Source organism: Lissotriton vulgaris, chromosome 4_1 (assembly GCF_964263255.1).
Source record: "Lissotriton vulgaris chromosome 4_1, aLisVul1.2, whole genome shotgun sequence".
In the NCBI taxonomy this organism is placed as follows: domain Eukaryota; kingdom Metazoa; phylum Chordata; class Amphibia; order Caudata; family Salamandridae; genus Lissotriton; species Lissotriton vulgaris.
Genome location: NC_141691.1, coordinates 474075572 through 474095221, shown reverse-complemented (window position 1 = coordinate 474095221; position 19650 = coordinate 474075572). Strand labels below are relative to the sequence as shown.

Sequence of the window (19650 nt, the reverse complement as noted above, 5' to 3'; positions counted from 1 at the left end):
ACTAGTCTGTTAATTCACACTTGCCCATTTGGGGCCAGATGTAGGTAAATCCCATTTACCGATTTTGAAATACCGAATTTTACCGATTCGGTATTTCAAAATCGGTAAATGGGATGTAGGTACCAACATCTGGATTTTTTACCGATACCTTGAAATTCGGTATTTACCAATTCGGTAAATACCGAATCGTTATTTGCTATTGAATCCTATAGGCCTTGAAGCCCATAGGATTCAATTCAAATACCGATTCGGTATTTACCGAATCGGTAAATACCGAATTTGTCAAGGGTGCAGGGGGTGTCACTTTGACACCCTCTAGCACCCCCAAAACGGGCATGTGTGCAATGTGGCACACAGACATGCCCTAAGGGCACGTCTGTCTGTCACATGGCACATGTGTACATGCACAGATGTGCATGTACACAGGAATCGGTATTTTACCATGGATTTGTATTCCATGGTAAAATACCGATTCTGAAAGCCATGTGCCAATGGAAAATTGGCTACCCACATTGCATTTTCGGTAATTTTACCGAATATGTGCCCCTACATCTCCATAGCCCTTTACCGATCGGAAACGGCCGAAAATCGGTATTTTCGGCCGATTCCGATCGGTAAAGGGCTACCTACATCTGGCCCTTGCTTCCTTAGTTCATTTACGTTGTATGAATTGTTGCTCTGTTTCATCTCCCTTATACACTCGGCTGTATGTTCTATGCTTTCAGCAGCATGAATGGCCTCTTTTAGTTCTAAATTACTAGTGAACAGTTTTTCTTGTATTTTGGGATTATTTGAACATCTTGCAAGTTGATCTCTGATCAATTAATCTCCCAGCGCACCAAATTCACATTTATTGCCAAGACCACGTAACATTACAATATAAGTTGAAAATGTTTCACTTTTTCCTTGAATTCTCGAAAACATGTTATGCCTTTCTAATACTATATTAACTTTTGCACCAAAATAATTTTTCAACTTATTGATTGTAGTCTGGAATACATCTTGTAACAATTCATCCTCTTCTTCACTACTGGAGTCTGATAGATTTTCATAAAGTTTCCTTCCTTGCACACCAAGATTATGCAATAGTATGTGCTGTTTACTTATTGCAGAAAATCTCTCAACCCCTATAGCAATTAAGTATGACATACATTTTTCCCCATTCTTTCCATGGTATATTTGGTTCACCCAATTCGTCTAAGAATCGAAGCAGTTGTGTGGCTATAGCCATGTTAAGATTACTACTACAAATGAAATTTATAAAATGTTTCAGTACTAAACTACAATTAATCCCTATAAAAGTGAGTACGTGTACAGTTGAACTTCAGGACACAAAAAGGTTAAAACATTACACTTGTGAATATTCCTCACTATTAAACGTCATCACATGCCAAATGTTTACTAGAGAAGGATGAAAATTAGCATAGATAGATGTGACCATTAAATAGTAAATTCCAAATAGACTGACTCGAGCTGACCCTTCACTGATAACGCATATTATTTTATAATGTAACAAGCAGAAGTCGACTCGAGTGTTCTCTTTATGTTCTGCTACACTGACTTTACATGCGCGGCTGAATTAAGCTTTGCGCAGACTACATACAGAGCTGTTGTATGTAACTGTATGAAGGCTGAATGACTTGCAGCTCCAAAAAGTAAATTACAGTTGGAAGACAAGAATAAACAGTGCGTGACAATTCACTTACTTTGTTATTGCAGAGCCCCATTGACTGAAAGGCCAGTTGTTGTGACGATTGCACAGTCCCTGGCAGCACCGCGGCCGCAGATTGGACACTCCTCTCTTAATGACTTGTACAGCATTGGCAGAAATGGCTGCACTGGACTGGCTGCAGGCAGCACCTGAGCTGAGGCAGGCACCACCACAGCTGAATCATAACGTCGGCCGGGCCCCGTGCTGAGAGCTGCAGCTGCAGGCCCAGTGTGCTGGTTGCACAACAAACTATAACTTTGCTGCGCAGCCGCGCCCGCCAACGTCGCTTATCGTATTGGGCAAATTAAATCATGGGGCAGGCTCATGACGTCAAAGAATGTGCGATATCGTGCAAAAACATTGTAGCTAGCTAGCCTGGAGCTGACCGAGCCCTCTCAAGTCTGTCGGATGAGAACTGCTAGCAACCAAGTTAAAAGCTGTGCAGTCAGTGATGGTCACTCTTGAGCTCTCAAGGCTCGAGCTATGGTACTGTGCTGAGGGGCCCCGCTGGAGCTCGGGGCCCCCCGCACTGCGGGGGCTGAAGGGGCCTTTGTTACGCCCCTGCCTCACACAAGGGCTTCAGAGTCACAAAATGATACTTCAGCCAAGGCAGCTTATATATCTCACACCGCAGAGCTAAAGAGGAAATCTTTAGTCACATAACAGCTCGCCGGTGGGAAATGCCAAAAACAAAAAAGACAACTCCCATGCTCCTCACCTTGACATCCTGATGTCAGAAATAAGGTAAGAATATAAATACTTTTTTTAGCTCGTCGATGAAAGTTCTTGTGAAAAGCTGCTTCCAACACCTCACATCGAGGTTTCTTGTGCCAGTAATAAGGTAATGATGGGAATACCGTTCACGCAATAAAGTCCATGTCCACAACTTCTTAGTCAGCAAGAAAGGCCACTTTATTAAGACAAGTTATAGACAAAACATCAAACCACTTCTTTATTTATTTATTTCATTATTAATTCAAATTGCTCTCAGCCTAACAGGTAATTCCTACCCACTGATAAACCCCCCACCAAGTTAAACCTAACCAAACCAGAAGCCCCTAACTCTTATGTATACCCCTTCCTTTCCTACATTTGTCTATTGAGGATGGACCAACCCGCTCCAGGCTGCCCACCCCCCACTAAAATCCACCTACAAAGGAAAACAACCTTTCTTAAAGTGGCAAAAATAAAAAACAACTAAACCAGCACAGAAAGCACTGGAAAAAACAAAAAAGGCCTAAAGAAAAAAGGGGGAGGGTGGGTGATACAGAAACGAACCTCTCCGCCCGCCTCCCTAGTGCGCAATGAACCCTTGCCTCGTGCTGACCCTAATTGCCCCACCTGTCCCTCACTAATCAGGACCCCACCTGTCGTGGCCATCTCCTAGCGCGAACCTACCCGGGGAGAGACCGGCTCGCGCACGTCTCTCCCTGGGTCCCCCCTCGCGCAATAAAGTCCATGTCCACAACTTCTTAGTCAGCAAGAAAGGCCACTTTATTAAGACATGTTATAGACAAAACATCAAACCACTTCTTTATTTATTTATTTATTTAATATTTCAAATTGCTCTCAGCCTAACAGGTCATTCCTACCCACTGATAAACCCCCCACCAAGTGAAACCTAACCAAACCAGAAGCCCCTAACTCTTATGTATACCCCTTCCTTTCCTACAACTGTCTATTGAGGATGGACCAACCCGCTCCAGGCTGCCCACCCCCACTAAAATCCACCACCCAGGAAAACCTTTAGAGTTTTCCTGCTCCACCCGACAGTTAAATAGAACTCTGAGAGCACCTTAATTGAACATCAAGAACTTTTGCAATTAAATTGCGTAATTCTAAAAGATAAATTGATTGACCCATGCGAGAAAGGTGGACACCATCCGCACGAAATAGGTGCCATTCGAAACCTGCAAATGAGGGTGAGACAAAGCATAAATACCCAAATCTTTACAAAACAATCGCATAGAACGGGCAGCTTCTTCCGTGCCTTGTCCATCACAGAATCCTTCTGTGCACCAGTCCAGTGAAGTCGAGGCACGAATTCTGCCCAGATCATCATGGTGCTCGCCCAGGTGTCTCGGAGTACTTTCAGATCCATTTGCATTATTTTAATCAAAGTTAAGCCAGATAAAGAGACCAGGGCGTTCTCGCCCAGATGAATGACTAACAGGTCAGGCGGGCCCCCACCCGTAACACAAAGAGTAGTCAGCAAAGGAAACAACCCCCCCCAACGCATACCCCCAATACCATGCCAAACAACCACATGTGTTGAACTGTTAAGACCCAAAGATTGCCCACAGGGTTGCCCTTCTGCAGCCACTGGGGCCCATATCACAAAGGAGTGTCCAATAATCCACACCTTCCGTTTCAAGCCAGCCAGCCCGGGCCATGGACCTAGGAGAAAAAGAAATGTTAACGAAGAAAAGATGGGCTACTTTCGCACATATTTCTCGCCACACCTGGACCTCCACCTCCCAATTCTCCGGATCTGAGACCAATCCCACCCCAGCCGGGCAGCCTCCGTCGCCGCCCCAATCCTAAATGAATGAGTGCCAAACTGCGAAGGCTCCAACCCCAAAGTCAACAGTGCCTTCCGTAACACAGCCAATAACTGGACGACTGTAACGGGACTGCCATCAGTGTGACAAAAGATCACACCAGACGAAAAAGCACCAGGCTTCACAAACACTCCCACTCACACACCGGGCAACAAGCCACAACACCACTCCTACCAAGATAACCCACTTACCCCTACCCAGCTGGTCCGTTTTGGAAGCGTGCAAACAGCACAACCTATCTGATTCAAGAACCACTTCCTCACTGGTCGTGCCCACCCTGGTGCGCAAGCCGAAAAGCTCAGAGGCCCCACACAGACCACCCCCCATCCTGACCTTTAGGCAACTGTGCCAACTTTTGTCAAAACACCGCAGAAATCCCCTTGGCGTGGCTTTGTTGAAGACGTAACTCACTTTTGCGTGGTCCGCACCAGACTCCTGCAAAAAACTAACAACATGGGATTGCCCCTTCCCAAACCCTTATGACAACATTTCTAACCTCCCCATCATGTACTTCTCCTTCGTCCAAATCATCATCGTCCATATCCCAATGCAAGACATCATCCTCAACATAATTTCCACTTCCACCAGGAATCTCCCCATCTCCCACACCTGCGTCGTAATACTCCCATTGGATACCAGCACTGCGCACTGCGCACTGACCCTGAAAAGAGGAATCCGCTCCATAAACCTCTTCCGCTCTCCCCTCCCCAAAAAACCACTGTTGGGGCAGCCCGCAAAAGAGTCCCCTGTCCGCTCACGTAAAATGGCGGCATCGTCCCCTCCAAACTTATAATTCACATCAACTTGCCGAACAAGCAGCGTGTGAAGAGCAACTTGCTCCCCAACAACCTCATCCCCAATACCAATAGAGCTAGTACGAAACTTGGACACTCTCCCCTTGTTGCCAAACAGACCACCAGCCTTCCTTACTTTTCGACACCGCGTCATTCTCTTTTGAAACAACTCAGGGTCCCCTTGACTCGACTTGATGGACGATGATACTTGAGCTTTTGCATGGTCTGCACAGGACTCCTGCAAAATACTGAGAGAAACAGATTGCCCCAACCCACCACTCTCATTTGTGACTTGAACATGTGCAACATCCTCAATTCATAATTCACCCCCCTCCCTGTTATCATTAGAGACATCCAAAATAAGGTCATCATCATGTCCAACATAAACCCCACAGCCCCTAGGCAACTTGCCATCACCAAGTCCGACAACGGTAGAATGCCAGTGGATAACTTCGCTGCGCACTGCGCCTCACATTCCAGAATAGAAATACGCTCCAGATCCCCTTCCAGTGCCCTCCACCCCAGACTGAAACGCCTCCTGCTCAGCCCGTAACTGTGTCCTGTCAGCCCAGGACCGACACACTGTAGCTGTATCCTTGCCGTTGCAGCCGTCCAAGCAGACTGCACCCTACTGATATACCCATAACCCCTCGCCGCAGCAGTGGAAACAACCGCGCATGAATCGCCACCTGGAGCAGGCTCCCGGACAAGGACACCGCAGCATGCATAGAGTCAGGCCCAACCACCTTGCTACCCAAAGGAAAAGGAGCGTAGCTCGGTGGCAACACACCCCCATGCCCCACAAACAAGCCGACAGAGGAAACAAGAGAACTAAGGGCCCCAGGCGGAACCTGCTGGGAGAGGGGGACAGCACATAAGCCCTGCCAATTAATTGGAGAGACGTAGCAAAAACCTGGCCAGCCTAACTACACACCGGAGAAATAGGGGCACGAGGAGGGGACATTGTACCCAGAACCATGCCAATGTGACGCTTAGAGTAGATCCATTCGCATCCCCTCCCTATGTATATAGAGATAACTCTAAGCACTAGTATATGCATTAGCCCTCTGTACTCTACAATTCCTAAGAACACGTAGAGTATACCCCTGCGTAACCCATCCCTTGTATACAGAGATAACTATAAGCACCAGACTCCTCATTGTGCGACCCTACAGCCTGCACCCGCACAAGTTCCCTCTGTGCATCCCCCCTGCAACTTATGCAAAACTTAAAGTTATATATGTATGTAGTTAGTCAGCCATACACTGGTTTCCAGAAAGCACAAACCCCAGCCCGAAGGCGCCAGAGCGCTCCCCAAAAAGAACAGACTGATACATGAGGAGAACATTACACGTGAACAGATTACAAAAGCAGACATTAAGTAACATGAGGTAAAAGTGACAATTGTGAGAAAACAACATACATGGGTAGTAAAAGCGCCAGGAGGAAAAAGTGACAAATGTGCAGGTTACAAAGGAAAACCAAGAACAAGTAGAGGTTTAATACTGCAATATAAGCTAGACAACCAGGCACCAGCATAAACGTAACGTAAGCAATGGGGGCACCTGTGCAAGTATCAAAGGCAAACAAAATGTGAGAGTAAGCAGACTGTGTGGTACAAGGGAAAAAAGGTGTGTCCGAACCGGTGCAACATTACCAACCTCCCCACCCTGCCGCTGAAAAGAGCAATCCGCTCCACAAACCCCTTCCGCTCTCCCCTCCCCAGAAACCGCCGTTGGGGCAGCCTGCAAACCACTTGGTATTGAAACAGAATGACGTGCTGTAGCAGGTGCCGTACGCCGAAGGCCGCTCAGACCGGACCGCGCCATCACCGAAGCGCCTAACCACCCATCCGCACCCAGAGGAGCCACCGCCTGAACCCCACCAGCGCCCAACCACACCCAGCGGCCGCCACCCAAAGCCCTATGCCGCCGGACAGAAAAATAACGGAGCGCTCCCTTAGGCTTGGGGAAAGACACAGGAGGGGGGGTTAATGGGGGCAGCCGAGGCGTCCCCAACAATATGCACACCCCCGAAAGGCTGGGGAAAAAACAGCAGGAAGCAGGGGGGGTCCAACAGCCCCCCCAGGAGGCACCAGGTCAACTTCCACTCACTTGAACAGCATGGGGGCTGAGCTCCGCACTGGCAGCATGACTACCCTGGGTAAAGGGTGAGGAAACATTGGGCAAAAAATGCAACCTGCCCCACCACATTCTCAACATGACCAGGTAACACTGCAGGAATCGCAGGAACCCCAGTGAAGGCACATGCGGCAAGTGAAAGAAAATAGCGCTGCCCATTCAACACCAGAATGCCCCTAAACCAGGCCTGGGGGCCTCCAATAATTAAGTGTGGGCAGGAACAGAAGCAGACCGTACAAGGGGCTCACAGGGTGAGCCTCTAGGCATCAAACTCTGCCCCCACCTGCCTCCAACACCCGAGGCAGGATTAATGGCTGTCACAGAGAAAAAACGCCACCCCCAGTTTCAGGGCCTTCCACCGGAGCGCCCACCGCCCCCTGCCGGACACCCCACGCAAGCCAGCAGCCCCACGAGGGGCAAGAAATACCTGCTACACGGGCCCGACGCTCCGAAGGGGGCTGGCAGACGCTCCGGGGGAACCACCTCTCCCGAAGTCTCCGCCTCCAGTATTGCTGCCTCGCCGTCATCCTCGCTGTCTGCCTGCGTGGAAAGGCAGGCCGACAGAGCCCTCGTGACTCCACCAGCCGCCCTACGAACGGGGCGGGCAAGCCCCATCCATGCCGCGCCAGAGACTCCAGGGCACAGCAAATCTACGCCCAGCCTGGCAAAGGACCCGGACCGCCCTCCGCACTTCCTCCGAGTCCGCCATCCGCAGTGAGGAAAAATAAAGAAAGCGCGCACAGAAACTAACCTCTCCGGCTCGCGCACGGCTCTCCCTGGGTCCCCCTATTTTCTTTTTCCTCTATGCTGAAGGTTCTTTTCCTTTATTTTGATGACGCTGATCAAGTCTTCACAGGTTTAATATCACTACTTCGTGGCAATTTATGTTTGGGGAAGTGGTTGTAAAAGCTGTCCCCCGCTATCGTTAGTCGACAATATTAAGAAGATAGTTTTAAATTGCTTTAAACACATAAGCATACAACCTCCTGCCACAGAGCTTACAGCTGTAACTGTCAAAACACTGTCAGTTTAGTCAAGGACGAGCAGAGCATTCCAAAAGGGTGAAAAGAGAAGGGGTGGCTTGGGAAGAGAAAGAAACATTCCAAAGGTATGGAGAGCAAGGAGAAGAGTAAATTGCAACAATGTCCCCATCACACTTTTATAGAGAGATGAATGATATAACTCATCTCTCAGGCTACTCTACCCAATATGTGGTACGGAATTCATGTACCAACAGTGGCAGCTCCTCTGCAAATGTGTTGGAGCGTCGCCCCACTGCTCGTTGAGCAGTGGAAAATAAAAATAAAGTAATAATAACAAGAAGTCACTATCGTTTTATTTTACTTTGTGACAGCAGGCAGGACAGGGCTGGCTTGCTGCAGAGAGCAGGAGTGATTTGCACTCCATCCCTACATGCGCATATCGCTTTGACTGGCCATCAAGGGCGGGCCAAACAGTCATGCGTAGATGGCATGTTCTCTATTGGGCTGTGTTGCACAGTCCCATGGGGAACATGCCCAGCCACCCCAGGCACTGCCTGACCAATCACAATGCTTCTCCTGCAGCGTTGTGATTGACTGGCAGGAGTCTGGAAGCCTGGGTGCTTCCGGAGCAGGCAGCAGCCGGGAAGAAGACTAGAAGATGGAGGAGAGGCATTCGACGGAAGCGGCAGCAAAACAGGTACGTTTATTTATTTATTTTTTCATCTTTTCATCCCTCCCTCACCTCACCACCCCCGTTCAGAGGCAGCCGCCACTGTGTACCAATACATAAAGCCGAATCTATGCTACAACCAGCTTTGTGAAGTTATGAAATGGGGGGCCACTGTTGGTATAACTTACAATCGCTGTACTCTGATCGGAGCAGATGCAAAACATATGTTCTTTTCTTGTATTAAATTAGCTGGTATAATCTCAGAAATCCAAACATTTATTGAGAGAATTACAGGGAGAACAATAAATCTTTCTCCTGAATTGATTTTATTTGGACTATCATCAGACTCCATAGAAAGAGAACAACGACTCTTGATTTTTATTATGATGTCTGAATTTCGTGCAAGTATTACTCAGGAATGGATCAGTCCAGAACCACCATCTTTTCCTATGTGGAGGGCTCGCTTATTAGCCAAATTTAATTTTGAACTTGCTATATATGCAACAAAAGGAAGAAAAATGAAACAACTAGGGATGAACATTTGGGCTCCAATACAACAATGGATCCATGGGGAAACGACTTAAGCAATTGTATGATTCTATCTATGTCAAAAATGTATTGTTTCCCCTTAGCCACCTTTTTTTTCTGTTCTTTTATTTTTGATCTTTCTATCGGAGAATCTGTTGTTGTCTGTTCTGTCTATGTACTATGTAATGAAAAAATCTGTTTTGTTTGCAACAAAAATCAATAAAAAAAAAATACAACCAGCGGCACTCCTGCAGCAAAGTCCTGCTGCCAACATGGAACATAATATTGTCACATATTGAAACAAGAGAGCCAAACATGTACGTGGGTTTAGCAGAACCAAATCAGTGAATGTCTGAGCATGGTCGAAGGTAATTCAGAAAAGCAAATAAAAGTGTATATGGGTAGCATACTTTCATTGTTTTGATTATCCTGGTGTGAAAATGTTCTTGATTCTGGAATAATTCCAATGCTAAATCCATACATGCATTAAGTACGGATGCAGTAAAAGTAATACTGTTAATGCATTTATCTAGCAAAAAATAAACTCATGTGAACAAGGCTGAATAGGTAGACAAATATTGAACTTAGATACAGTTTTTCACGACGTTTAACCACACTCTCTTCTTATAGGAACATTTTATAGAAGTAATACGGAATCAAGAGTTTCTTCTGCTTCCAGCCAATGAGATTGCCAAGCTCTTATCTAGTGACGACATCAATGTACCGGATGAAGAAACCATATTCCAGGCTTTAATGATGTGGGTGAGACATGACCTGGCGTCGAGGCAGCATGAACTGGGGATGCTTCTTTCCTTCATCAGACTGCCCCTCCTCCCACCACAGGTACTGTCATCAACTCATCACATTAAATGTATAATAAGATCAGGGAGACTTTCATTATGTAATAAAAACATGATGGTGTCTGCTGTAAATTTAAAATGTCAGATAGCACTGTGGAAATGTGTAACACTTTTAATGAATGCATTCAATTTTAATGTATTTCATGGTATAATTTATATCACGGCCCATCAGTGCCTAATTCTTCTAAAAAATAATTAGCACAGACCGCTGCTCGATGCGAGCATTGCTTTACGCTTTTCCTAGTACCAGAATTTCCATGTAAGATTTTTATTTCCTCATTACTTAGGCTATTAGGGTCCGTTTAACAAAAACCTGACAGAACTGGCCCCTCTCCAACAGAAAATTGCCAAACATATTTCAAAAACGCCTTTAATGATATTTTACTAGTTAAACTGAGGTCTGAAGGGTATGCATTTGGCAAGACATTTTGTCAGTGATTTGGTGGCCTTTTTCCAAAGGAGAGTGTCTTGAAAAGGCGGTTATGAAATGTTAAACAATTCCTTTAGGCAGGGAGTAGCTGCCTTAGACGGCTTTTGCTTTCTTGCACATGCAGTAGGTTTGGATGCAGAATAAATATGCTGCTTCAGAAATGCTGCTCCAGCCCCTGCATTGTTGCATCTGGATGGTGGAAATACCCTTCTGCATGACCTCCAAGGCTAAGCACTGGTACCCGCTGCCATCAGTCTGCAGACTAAGATGTGTATAAAAGAAGAAAAAAACAAGACTAGAGGCCTTCTCCATCATTGTACCCAGAATCTGGAACAACATCCCGGTATCCATCAGGCCTGCCACTAATCTGCTACAGTTTAGGAAAGAGTTGAAGACTGATGTCTTCAAAGAATACTACATCACAATACATAACTGTCCACAACTCAGATCTCCTATCCATTACTTGACAGCTTTGAGTTTGCCTTTCATCATGTACAGTGATTCGTTGCCTTTTGGCTTGGTACGTGCTATGAAAATACCATATTCATACATAAACAGGAAGAAATAGGTCACCTTTTATGCACAGAGGAAAGATTTATATGTATGTCTGCATATGCTATTTCAAAAGTGCATACCTAGCCAAAAGGCGATGGTCGAATAATCGAATGACCGACATACAGTGCTAAGAGAAATGTGTTCAAATCAAAGGAGACAGATTTGCACAGTGTTTTCAGCGAGTGGGTGTGACTGGCTTCAGCCATAGGTGAAGCTTACTCCGTCTTTATGTGGGGGAAACGCACTTACAGAAAAGCTTTGTATTTGCACCACTGTATATAAATTAATAATTTTGGATGTATATTTTCTAAAGCTAGTGTTGCATTAATAAAATTTAACAGATTTTTGTCAAAAACATCAGTTTTAAGGAAAGGTTTCTTCATTCATCTCCCTGCATACAATGAGGCTCATGGTGCAGTTCCAATTAGTTAGGTGCATAAACATTTGATATTAGGACGTTGATGTATTGCTTGTGCTGGTTTATGAAAAAAGATCCATTATTGCCATTTTACCCAACTAAAGCCATTATTCTGGCAAGAACTGGCCTCTCTCTACCATTGTGGAATAATGAGCATAAAATGGTCTTTTCAGGATTCAAGGAATGGCACCACAACTGGTAATAAGCTTTTCAGTGAAGTACTCCTTTAGAGTCCTGTGGCTTCTGGGAAGACAAGAACAACAACAGAAGTTCCAGCCAGGAGAGGGTCAGCTGGGAATGCAGGTTTGATCCCAGACAGGAGTAAATAGGTAGGGCTCGGTTCAGTATCTAAGCAGATGTGTCCAAAGAGGTGTTTGTTTTTCCACATCCCGACAGAAAGGTAGCAGCCAACCTCCATTAAGAGTTAGTGCACCCTTTACAGTTTGGCTGATGCAACATTGCGGGTTTTTCAAAGTGGTTGAGCACCTTCTCCTCAGCGCGGCAAGTTTCCTGTGTCGTTGTCTCGGTGTTAGAGCTGAGCAGCATTTGACATTTTGGCAGCTCAAGTGCTTACAGTCAACTGATGATGTGGAGCAAGTTCGTCATCGTGTAATGCTGGCTGTCCAATCGGGTAAGCGTGTATGACTAGTCCGCTGACCTCTGTTCAAAAACAGATGCCGAATTGACACACCCGTATTGCTGATTATAATCATTCAGACGCGTAGGCCGGATATCCTACATCCCACGCATTACTTCACTACTAGTCTGCTAACCTGATAATGGTTCCTGCACAGATACTTCTTTGGTGCAAGTTTGCCAATTTGAGGTGGAAGTCGCTTTGTTCTTTCATGTATATGCGTCTGCCACAGTGTATTCTTTGCATCATCTGAGACAATGTGTGATCAACCTAGTGCAATATACTTTGCAAGGCATACTGACAACTACAACACGGCAGGGCATCAAGCAGTTCACAAGTAAAGGTGGAAAATTATTTTCGTTGAGGGATATTTATCTATATATATTTTTTCATTATTAGTAGGCGCTTTTCCAGTTCATAGAAAATGTTGAGGTGATAGTTAGACCTGGCATCCTTGACGTGGGTTACTGTCTAACTTGTTTGCCTTCAACTCACCTGTTTTGCTTACATTGTTATTGCTGGCCTTAGGACTCTACACACTTCATCACTGCTTACCAGTGATAAAGTGTGTGTGCTCTCTCCTTAATACATGGTAGAATTGTCTCATGCCCAATTGGCATATTTAATTTACTTGACCGTTCCTAGCAAAGGGGCACTACCTGTGCCAAGGCCTGTAAATAAATGGTACGAGTGGCCCTGCAGAACTGATTATGCCACTCACTTAAGTAGCCCTTTAAACATATCTCAGGCCTACCATTGCAGTGTTAGTGTGCAGTTTTAAAACTCCCATTTCGACCTGGCAAAATAAACCATTTGCAAGGCCCACGCCTTTCTTTTTGATACATATGGGTCTCCCCAGGGTAGGCCCTGGACAGCCACAAGAGCAGGGTGCAGTGTATTTAAAATGTTGGAAATGTACTTTTAAGTTTTTCATGTTCTGTATGGCCTTCCTCTTCCTTAGGATAACATTAAAGTTACCTTATTACATTTTTCAGTCAGTCAGTCAAGATTATGTTTATTTAGACCTTAGTCTTTAAACAGTTCAAAAGTATTACAGTTAAAACATTCTACAAAACCATTTATATAAAACTCACAAATTAAAACATTACTTCAAGTAGATAGTGATAGCAGCAGACATTCTTTGGGCATACCTTTATATATAACATTTAATAAGTGATAATTTCCAAATGGGCTAAGGTAACCAGTTTATGATTGGTGTCTTTGGAATTGTATTAAAAAACCCTCTCTAATGATGAAGTCGGACACCAACTCTTCAGTACACTTTTGAACCTGTGGATCCTCTGCCAGAAAGAAGGAAGATGGATGGTTGTGCTGTTGAAATAACTACCACTCTGCTGTACTGCTACTCTGAAAGACTTTTGCCCTGCGGTGCTGACTAGCTGCCTGCTGCTCTCTTGCCTGAGTTAGATGGACTTGACCTGCATCTGTTGCACCCAGACCCACAGAGTGACTCTAAGGGCTATTTGGCTGCCCTTCTGACTAGAGACTCAGGGCCAGATGTATCAAGATTCCGTTTTGCGAATCCTAAATAGCAATTTTTTGCGAATCGCTATTTAGAATTCGCAAAATGGAATGTATGTACAAAGTCGCTATTTTTTAGCAATTCCTTATTATTCTTTATTTGCGAATTCGCATTTTGCGAATTCGCAAAAAAAAAAGAATAATTTCCAATGCATTCCAATGGGCCAGGAGGCCCATAGGAATGATAGTGCAATAATTCTCAAATTGCGAATTCGCAATTTGCTAATCGCAATTTGAGAATTATTTCAAGGGTGCAGGGGTGTCTCAAAGACACCCTGCTGCACCCCTGAAATCTACATGTGTGTGCATGTGGCACACATACATGCCCTATGGGCATGTATGTGTGTCACATGCCACCCTCACAAATGCCAAATAGGGCATTTTTAAAAGAAATTGCAAATTACCACCAACTACAAGTTGGTGGTAATTTGCGATTCCTTAACACAAAATTGCAATTTAAAAATGTTTCATACATATCATTTAAGGAATCGCAAAATTTGCGATTCCTTAAATGCTATGGCAAAATAAGGAATCACAAAATATTGCGATTCCTTAAATTGTGATTTTTTCATACATATGAAAAAATGCAAAAAGGCCGTTTGCGAGTCGCAAAAGCCTTGATACATCTGGCCCTCAGGGCCTTAAGGCTCCAACAACCTTGAACCCAGCAACTGGATTCCGCCATCTGTGAGCCATACCCTGCCAAGTGAAGTCACCCCAGCACTGTTAATAGTGGGCCTGAAGGTTCTTGCCCGCAGTGGATCCTGGGGAACCAATGCATTCCTCTGCTGCATGGCTAAACCCAAGCAGAACTGATAAATCACCTCTGCTGCAAGGATTCTCTCAGTGCAAGGGTTCCACATCCACCTTGAAGCCCACATTGGAACCACCACTGTGCAAATGCAAAGCTTCACCAATGCAGGCCCTTGCATAGCAAATCTCTAGTCTTGGCAGTCTCGATGACAACACAGGTTCTTGCATCGCAGCTCTTTGGAACCAATGCATCGCCCTGACTGTGAGAAGCATACTTGACATCACACTTCATATCGGTCAGCCTGAACCTGTGACTTTTTCCCTGTCCGACACAACCAGATATCCACAGTTGGTGCCTTGTGTTCTTTGGACTATTTCACTGAAATCTTTAAAATCGCATATCCCCGGTTCTACTGATTGGTTGGTATTGATCTATTTATGAACTTTTACTCTATGCTTCTAAATTTATGTGGGATTTTACTTGTGTTGTGGTTTAACTTTATTACTGTTTAAAGTACTACATCAATACTTTACACATTGCCTCTGAGTAAAGCCAGACTGCCCTGTGCCAAGCTACCAGAGTGTTGAGCACAGGTTAATTTAGGGTTTGTTTGTTTTTCCCCCAGGCAAGGATTGTAGCTGCTGGTTGAGTGGGGTTTCACCCCATTCAACCAGTAACCTAATTTTTCTCAGTGATCATTATCAACGTGCTGCTGGCTATTTTAAACCTCACAATACCTAATCTTGTGGCGAGCCTTAAGTATTCCTCTAAGAAAGGTCTTTGAGGCAAAGGAGAAAGAAAGGAAAAATAACTGAGATGTTGGTCTTTCCTTGCACTAATGCTCCATATTCTATCTAGTAATTATCATTTACTCAAATCGGAACATGTTTGCATTGAAAAAAGACTTACCTAAATGACAGGAGTTTGTACCATGACTTCCATTTATCTCTGGAGGGACATTTCCCTATGGTCTCCCTCAATATTGCTAAGCTGAAGTGCAAAACTTAGGAAATATTTCTAAACATACACAGATAGCAAGCAAGAGGTATTCCCACCAGTCTTAGGTCACTGGACTTAATTTAGCAGAGTTCCAAAGGCAGTATCCATAAATACTGCTACTACATCCCAGAAGCTAAATATGCTGCCTTTAATCATGACCTGTGCAGAGGGGTAACTTCATAATTATGCAGGATGGAAAAACCAATGTAGGGTCTCATGATCTCAGAACACACCAGACAGCATCCTAGATGTGTAGTTCAGTGGGTTCTATAGGAGAAGGTGTTCTCCTCTTGCTTACCAATAACAAAACAGATAAGGGACCTTCCTTTGATGGAAAAACAACAGAGGCTGGAGCATTAGTGCAGATGATCCTGGACCTTAGCTTCTACATCTGGAATACAGTTTAAAGAACTAATTGTCACAGAAAATGATAATTCACAGTTATAGCGTACTACCCAGTCCAGGCACTCAACCATGACTACACAACACATGCGGAGTAGTTGTTCTTTTTTTTATTATTCAGCCTGTAAGCAAGACCTCCATGTTCTAAACCGGCATTAATTTCATTACCATCCAAAGCTTATGTCACAGGTCTACGGAGTCCATCAGGAACCCAAAGAGTTCTCTCATTCTTTATTTATACGACAATACAACAGTCATAGGAAAAAATATAAAGTTTTTAGCTGCTCTGCCGTGTAGTTCCTATGGAAAATATCCAGGATCTGTGGGTATAACCAACAAACACTGTAGGATTGGTGCCAGACATACTCTGATCACCCCACTGGGTATGCTGGCCTTCTTATACTAACTAGCTCACAGTGCCACTAGAATCTTTTCCTACCAGGGACAGAAGAGTTCTTGGCAACCATCGTACAGGACAACCCTGATCACTCAGGATCGTGGAAACAATATACTACTTTTCGCTCAGTCACTCGTGCTTACTTAGTCTGTCTCAGAGAGATACACCGAATGAAACCATTTATTGAACAGTTGATGCTACAACCGTCAGACAGTACAGGAAATAAATGAATAACAGTACTATGAAAGTAAAAGGATGGTATAGTTCTACCATCTTACTAAAATCATGAATACATTTGAGTATATAAAACACATGATAAAAGGTGCAAACTCCTACGATGCCTCCCTATCTGGATATACCTAATTGTACTTAGCATGGGTGTAGGTGTTAAGCCAAGAATTCCTTTAGGATCTAATCAACCCCATTACCTTAAGTAAGACTGTGGGAGCCCATCTTGGTCTTGAGTTGGACAGCCCGGGAGGGATGTTAGACCACTACGAGCTGGAGTGTCCGCATGCAGTAACCTCAGCGTCTCTGGTCAGTGTGTTGGCTGGGAAGTCTCCATCTCCTCTAACTATCTTAGAAAGATGTGATGTATATACACCCATAGGTCTCCCCAGGGGTCCTACATTGTTGTATTACTGTGTCAGCCTAATGATGAAGTTGGGCGTAAACTTTGAACATAGATTTTATACAAGAGATGGCAGTCTTGCTGTGCTTACAAGAACCTTCATGCAAAATGTATGAGCTTTCGAACTAGGGAAAACCTGTGTTCTGAATGCAGTGTAATATCTAGGTAAAAGGTCAGTCCCTGTAAACCTTGACAAGTGTAATGTAGGGAGAGAATATAGGTGAAGGGTAACAAGTTTACCGAGGCCTATATTATAGGACCTATATGGAACATAACAGCTCCACTTTGAGAACTGCATCATGGATGAAGATGTGTCTGTCCACTTTCAGAACTGAATCCTTTTCAGTTCTAAGTATATCCTTAGTTAAATTCCAGCCAGCTTGGTCTATGATGCATCATACTTATTCTACTAGTGATGCTGTAAGTAAACAGAAACATGAAAACACCTCATTTTCAATTAAAACATCTAGGAATATAGGAAAACACATGTTATCTTCTCAAAAAAATAAATAACGGATCCTAATGCAGAGGATATCCAAGTTGGAATGGATAAAGTGAAGTATACCTTCAAATGTTAGATTCAGCTTTAGATTAAGAATTTAACCTGTGCTTCACAAAGCCTCACACCAGTTTATTTATATTTCACTATGTGTAGTTTTATATCAACTGACCGCTGTGTCTATTTCAGACTAATTTTTTTTTTTTTAAATCCATATTATTCTGTATAAACCACTGATCTACTTTCATGCTTACTGTAAATACCCGGACCACTGAATTATGTCATGAAAATTTGGTTTGAGCAATAGAAAAATCGTGTATTTTTAAACCACTGAAGATTGCTCCTAATCTCTTTGAATATTTGCCCTGTATTTACGCATCTTCAAAATAGTATTCACTAGTTTTAAATGCATTTCACAAGACCAGATTAGCATACATCAGTGCCATAACTTTTTTAAAGTAGCTGTTCCTAAACAACAGAAATATTAAAAACAACACCTAAAAAAAAATGATTATTTTTGGTGTTAAAACTGTAGATTATCTATCCTCAAGCTACCTATTTTGAATAATAACAATACACTGTTGTCGAGGTTCATCAATATTGCATGCAACGCGCCATAGCAACTTCCTGCGCTGCACTCTGTGAAAGGGAAAGGGCACGAATTTGCCATATTTACTGACATATGCTGTCTAGCACCAATACAGACACCCTTGCGATGATTGTTTAGGTGCAGGAATGGACATCTTCCTGCACAAAAATCAGTCGTTAGAGGCCTTTCCCCTTCCTAAGTCTGTTGAAGTGTTCAGCACACTTAGCAAGCCGAAACAACAAGGACAAACAAGGATATTTCTTCTTCTTGTACCTCCCATGCGAAGGCGTAGCATTTTGACACATTTCCATAATTACCAGCCTTGATAAATCTGGGAATGTGCCAAAATCCATGGGTTGATACATGGAAACGTCCATGCTCCACCCATGGAACGCCTTCCCGGGGCAGAGAAACAGAAGGCAATGACTTCCACTGCCTGCGTTACTCCAGATCTACAAAACATCGCAGGGCCACGCACGGTGCCCTTGCATTGCTTGGTGAATCTGACTTAATTATTGTGTTGCCCTTATGACACCATGTGTGACACAAAGGAAACACAATAGAATGATGTATGTGTGTTTTATCTATCTTTGCTCAGCTGTCTAAAATATTCCTGTTGTCCTTAACCTGCCACGGATGCTTCAAGATCACACTCATTTGATCTAGTAGGAAAAAACAACAGGAACACACAATCCAAATCAACTAGAACTGTGTTTCATTTCCTCTTTCCTCTCTCTCAAAATGCCTGTAGAACTCACATTAATATGGTAAAAAAAGATCACAATCAATTGTAACAAACTTAGTCCTTCACTCTTATGCTCACTTATTTTGCCTTGTTGTCTGGACTGTTTATTGTTAACTGTTTGTCTTGCCTGTATTATGTCCCTATGTCAAAGCCTAGCATGCATTTAACATCCACAAATATAACTGGTCCTTCACTCTATTGCTATGTACAGCAACTCTTGCTGAAATACTTATTTCATGCTTAATAAATAAATTAACAAACGCATTATTAGTTCTTCCATCATTGACACCCAGTTCATTTTTTTCAGTTATTAGCTGATCTTGAAAACAGCCCAATGTTTGCTGATGACTTGGAATGCCAAAAATTCCTCATGGAAGCAATGAAGTATCATCTGCTACCAGAACGAAGATCAATGTTGCAGAGCCCTAGAACCAAACCAAGAAAATCCACTGTTGGCTCCCTGTATGCAGTGGGAGGAATGGATGCTACTAAAGGTGAAGTGGGCTCAAGCTAACTAAATCTCCTAAAGGATTTGTAACTTTTCTTGCGATTTAAGTTTAAATCATTTTAACAATCTGAATGCTGTCTGAGAAGTGAAACATATCATGAAGGTGTAATTTAGGTTTATATAACTGCAACAGATAAATATACATGCGCGGTGGGATCAGTTAAGAGCTGTGGGGAGGGGTGGGAGGAAGTCAACAGACAACGGAATTGGGAAAATAAAATAAATAAAGCCACTTTCCTTGTGCTCGCTGCATCCCCCCGGAAATGGAGTCAGTGAAGACCTCCCACATGAATTTT

General features: G+C 43.8%; 1 protein-coding gene across 1 annotated transcript in view; it reads left to right on the top strand.

Moving 5' to 3' along the window:
• KLHL4 (kelch like family member 4) overlaps window positions 1-19650 on the top strand; it is an 840437-nt gene that overhangs the window by 632924 nt on the left and 187863 nt on the right. The window contains exons 5-6 of the mRNA XM_086964616.1: window positions 10019-10231; window positions 19154-19340. Of these exons, the coding sequence (XP_086820742.1) occupies window positions 10019-10231; window positions 19154-19340 (400 nt within the window). The remainder of the gene's footprint in view (window positions 1-10018; window positions 10232-19153; window positions 19341-19650) is intronic.